The 5,512-nt window shown below is 38.7% G+C and overlaps 1 protein-coding gene across 1 annotated transcript; it reads left to right on the top strand.

Moving 5' to 3' along the window:
• Nucleotides 1-3,130: 3,130 nt before the first annotated feature.
• On the top strand, nucleotides 3,131-5,276 carry CLDN8 (claudin 8). Its single transcript, XM_082742496.1, has one exon. The coding sequence runs from the start codon at nucleotides 3,316-3,318 to the stop codon at nucleotides 3,991-3,993; it is 678 nt and encodes a 225-aa protein (XP_082598622.1). The 5' UTR covers nucleotides 3,131-3,315; the 3' UTR covers nucleotides 3,994-5,276.
• Nucleotides 5,277-5,512: the final 236 nt, after the last annotated feature.

Genomic DNA, 5,512 nt, shown 5'->3' on the forward strand with positions numbered 1-5,512 from the left:
GCCAAGTACAGTTAATTAGCAGGGAAAAATAATTAAAAATAAATACAGGTTGAAAAGTGTCAACACAACAGAGAAAAATAAATACAAAAGCAAATCCAGAAAACAATAGAAGTTGGCAACTGCTTGATTGGCAGAAGCAAAGATTATTTCAAGTAGTGATAAGAATTAATAGAAACCCCAGACTAAAGGATTGTTGGTTCAAGATTAATTGCTGTAGGAATAAGGATGACAAAACCAAGGGCAGTCTGACAGTGACATTGTGTGTTATCGTTTATAAAGGGAAAGCATTTGCATGTGTTATGTAGTTACCAGGGCTGAATTTAATTTAGTGAATTTAATTGCTAAACTTAAATCATGCTTCTGATAATACAGACAAAAAGGAGATCTCCAGAGAGTGAATACAACGAGTCAACATGAGCATGCGTTCCTTTCATGGGTTCTTGGCCAATGTTTGCTTCTTCCAATGGAAATGAAAATACAGATAGAATCATCTGCATTGATTGCTCTGTAGTTCTGAAATGAAGAACAACAAAAATGTTATCAGTCTGTTTGTCTCCAACCGTCATTGCTTTCTGAATTTTGCAGGCAAGTTAGCTGTTTCGTAGAGACATAATGTAGAAAAGCAGGTTAAGTAGTCAACTTGACTGTTTAATCTCTGAATTTAGGCCTCTCTGTCCCTTGCAACTTGGTATTAGCATTTTTCTCTGTCTTTCTCATTTCCTATGACCCTGAGGGCATAATTACCTCAAAATATTATGGGGTTAGCTGGATCACTGTGTGATAAGGAACTACCTGGGTGCCATTGGCTAGTTTCTGCTAGGACAGCTACCTCTATAATCATTCTAACATGAACCCAGGGTTGGTATCTTATTCTGATCCTAATCTTCTGTCCATTGGTAAAGTACTCATATTTTTGAAATGAGGAAAATATATTTTTGTGAAGTAAGGTCCTGGTAAAGCTCAATGCCTATGGGAGGAAAGGTTTGATAGCACACAAATTCAACTGGTGCCTCAGTGTATGCACTGGGGAGGCCGCTCCTCGGAAGGTGCAGACTCTCACATATGTGCTTTCCTGTTTCTGCGTAAATTTTCCCACTTTTATGGGGATATTCAGCAATACCTAATCAAGGCTCTTAAAAGTATGTCACACACGAATTTAGAAAAGAACTTTGATTTGATTGCCTACAAGTGTATATATGTGTATGTGTATATGTATAATATTTATGTAATTTATATTTAGTCATTAATTCAACCAGCTCTTCCACTCCTTTTCCCAGGTTGGAATTAAAAATAAAAAGTAAGGGCGCCTGGGTGGCTCTGTGGGTTAAAGCCTCTGCCTTAGGTTTAGGTCATGATCCCAAGGTCCTGGGATCGAGCCCCGCCTAGGGCTCTCTGCTCAGCAGGGATCCTGCTTCCTCCTCTCTCTCTGCCTGCTCTGCCTACTTGTGCTCTCTGTCAAATAAATAAATAAAATCTTAAAAAAAAAAAAAAAGTAACCTGCTCTTTTGATGTCAATTATTTCACTGTGGATGACAGGGTATTTTTCCAAAATCAACCTATTTCCCTCTCCACCACAAATCTGTAACCGGTACAAGTCTGAAGGAGAAGATGCTAGATATTTCTGTCAACATAAGGAACACCCTACGGTTCAGTCTTTAACAAGGCAACAAGGGATAAAATTATAGTAAATATCAAATGTTAATTTTATAACTTTCATCCTGTCCCATCTAATAAAGGAACAGCTTGGGATACTATCCATTTCTTTTGTTTTATTTGTTTTTCCAAAGACACTCTGGTATCTTCCTCTTCCCCTCCCTGCCGTGTACCACTTTTGTTTCCATAACCTCTGCAAACTACTCAAACTTTTTGGAGCCATTAGAATTTCAAAGTTTAATAAGTGAGCAAGAAGCACTTTCGCCCCTACTTAGAGTTCAGGTCATACAAGGAAGCAAGGAAGAAGTAAGATGGCAAAGAAAAGACTGTTTTCACAATGTAAAGATAAGATTAAAATATGGCTTGAAATTTGAAAAGATTTGAAAAGGAAGAGCATTCCCGTGGATCTCCAGAGAAAATTGATAGTGGAGTTTTCCCAAATCAACATGCATGTTTATTTCTGTACCACCACTGTCATCATCATTATTTTGAGAAGAAACAGTTCAAATTGCTTTACATTTGGGGGGCTTCTATCTCCCCCTGCACCCATGGTATTAAAAACCAGTTTAGTTTAGTTAACACCTAATACAAGTCAATTCAAGAACACAGTCACCTCATCCCATAAATATTGTATATAGAAATATCAGCCACGTATGTAGACCCAGGAGTCTTGTACCATCTGCAAAATTCAAGTTCCTTCAGTCTGGGAAGACAGAGCGGCAAAGATAGAGCCACAGACGAAGACAGATCTGTAAATCACTTCATCACGGGGTACCTTGAGTGCTTGCTACATGAGAAAATCATTTGGATTAGTTTATTGTTTTACAGCTTTTTTTTCCTTATAATTAAGATTATTGGGAAAATATGAATCAAGAAGTTTTCTTGGCCCAAAAGAGAACAATATGTGTTTGGTACCACGGCAGGAGGGGGTGGCAATCTTGTATATTTAATGACTTTCGCCTTATTTTGTCCTTGGTGTGATCAGTTCCCTGATTTCACCACAGTCAAGCTTGCTTTGAAATTGTAGACTCATTAAATCAACCACTTGGATCACATGTGTTTCAAAGAATGTGGTTCCCCAGGTACGAGCAATCTATCAATCCCCTGCTCCCCTTTCACTTTGGCATTCTGACAGTCCTAGTCAATTTCTTAGGCAGATTAATTTTATTTCATGCCATGGTCATGCAGCTCTTATGAAGAGTTTCAGAATTGCCTGTACAAAGTACACCTTTGATGTCGCAAGAGATTGGTGCGTTCCTTGATGATTGTGCAAACTCTCCTAATTGTGCCTGCAGGTAAACATAGGGCTGTCTTCTTGGAAAACTGAGAAGTACAAAGAATGTTTATGTGCAGGCCCAGTCGTTCCAAGTATCTCTTGCCGGTTTAGACACACCTGGGTTACCATCCCCCTCTTATTGGCTGAGAAAGTTGCCCCACCTGATTTGTAAGTTTACCTGTCCTAGTCAGTGTAAGGGGGGGCACTTCAGCCAGCCAACACTGGCTTTCATCTGGCTAGAAGGAGCAAAGCAGCTCTGAAAAACCACCAGGCTCTGAGGTCCTTACGACAGGAAAACTGTTCTCTCCTGAGGCGCAGAGAAACTCTCTTCAGAGTAGCCCTACCGGCTCAGGACTCCGGTCGGATAAAACCCATCCCAGAGGACGATGGCTACCTATGCCCTGCAGATTGCCGGACTGGTGCTTGGAGGTGTTGGCATGGTGGGCACGCTGGCTGTCACCATCATGCCTCAGTGGAGAGTGTCTGCCTTCATCGGAAGCAACATTGTGGTTTTTGAAAACTTCTGGGAAGGACTGTGGATGAATTGCGTGAGGCAAGCTAACATCAGGATGCAGTGCAAAGTCTACGATTCCCTGCTGGCTCTCTCTCCGGACCTACAGGCATCCAGAGGGCTGATGTGTGCTGCCTCTGTGCTGTCCTTCCTGGCTTTCATGACCGCTGTCCTGGGCATGAAATGCACCAGATGCACTGGGGACGACGAGAAGGTAAAGAGTCACATCTTACTAACGGCTGGGATCATCTTCATCGTCACGGGCGTCCTGGTGCTCATCCCGGTGAGCTGGGTGGCCAACTCCATCATCAGAGAGTTCTACAGCCCAATAGTGGAGACTGCCCAAAAGCACGAGCTGGGAGATGCTCTCTACATAGGCTGGACCACTGCGCTGGCGCTGATCGCTGGAGGGGCACTCTTCTGCTGTGTTTCCTGTTACGGTGAAAAGAGCAGAAGCTACAGATACTCTGTCCCTTCCCATCGCACAACCCAGAAGAGCTATCACATGGAAAAGAAGTCACCGAGTGTGTATTCCAGAAGTCAGTATGTGTAGTCGGGTCTAGTTTTTAACTTTACTGATAAAGCCATGCAAATGACTGATATGCCCACTGTTTTCTGAAACTGGAACCCAAAGGGACATTGATTTGCCGTTCTTAACTGCCTAACATTAATTACAGGAACTGTGCATTGTCTATTTACGATTCTATAAGCTACTTCAGCAGAATGAGATATTACACACAGTCCTTTGATTGTTCTAGGAAGTGCAGTCATGTGTTTTCTAAAATGATTCACTCATCTTTTCCTTTCCGGTTTCTTTTCCACCGGTTACTTCAAAATGACATTGGTAAAGACTGTATCATTTTACAGCCGTGATTTCTCTATGACACAGCATGATGCATGTAGATCAGCATGATGTTTATATCTCACATAAATAGAGACAGGCTTACAGGGTTCTCTTTTAAATGAAATACGGTTTCAATACACTGAGTAAAAAAAAAAATTCAACTATTGCTTTTCAGTGGAATCGGGGATAAGATTGAAGAAGGTTAATATTAATTGTGTAAAAACAGCTTAGCGATTAACGTGATCGATTTGTAACTAAGGTTAAAACGAAGGCTTTAATCAGCAGCATAAAGGAAACTAAATGGCTTTCTGATATCTTGTTTTTCAACCTAAAAGTTAGAAATTCTAACTCCTTTATCCTCTTTCCCCAGAGGCCTTCTTTTCTTGTATATTAAATGAACATCTTTTAAAGGGCAGATATTTTGTCAAGGGGCTTTGCATTCAAACTGCTTTTCCAGGGCTATACTAAGAAGAAAGATAAAACCATAGTCTAAGAAACATTAAAGACTTCAGGAAACTTAGTTCTGTTTTGTTTTGTTTTGTTTTCTCTGAAGTTTCTATGGCCAGAGAAGGATGGAATTTGACAAGGAAACATGTATGTATGTGAATATTTTAACAACTATTTGAATACAGGCTTTGGGCTTTTATTAATATAAATAACAGGATAGGACAATATGCCTTAGTTTTTAGTAACTTACCAAAAAACAAAAACAATTAATCCTTTGTATGCTCTGTCTGCTTCTAAGATATTTATAGATACTGAAGTTCAAATTGTCATTTCGATCCCATCAAAATTATATATTTACTAATTGAATTTTTTATTCAGTCTTACTAAGATATAGAGAAATACTGTATCTTTGTGTTTCCCCCAGATTTGATGCAACTGATAATTCACTTTGAAAGTTTGTATCTGCATTTTTCTAGCTTAAATGACTATATATATTATATTTACTTTATGTCCTTTATATTAATAAATTGTGCCTTTTATATAAATTTGATATTTTTTCATTCTTCTTTTTTTCTGTTTGTTAACTTTAAAGAGTTTTTAAAAATCTTGATATTTTCAGCTTTCTAATTTAAAAAGACACATTTTAAATACAAAGGTAGACTCAGCATTAATTTTTGAAACTATATAATACTACATATTATTTAACATTATTCTTTATAATAATTTTATTCATACATTAATATTTGATGTGGACAATGTATTTGTAATGTATTAAGATAGT

This window comes from Mustela nivalis (genome assembly GCF_964662115.1).
Source record: "Mustela nivalis genome assembly, chromosome: 1".
Taxonomy (NCBI): Eukaryota; Metazoa; Chordata; class Mammalia; order Carnivora; family Mustelidae; genus Mustela; species Mustela nivalis.

What these genes read in the sequence shown, in the direction of transcription:
- CLDN8 (XM_082742496.1), top strand. Translation starts at nt 3,316, where the DNA reads ATGGCTACCTATGCCCTGCAGATTGCCGGACTGGTGCTTGGAGGTGTT.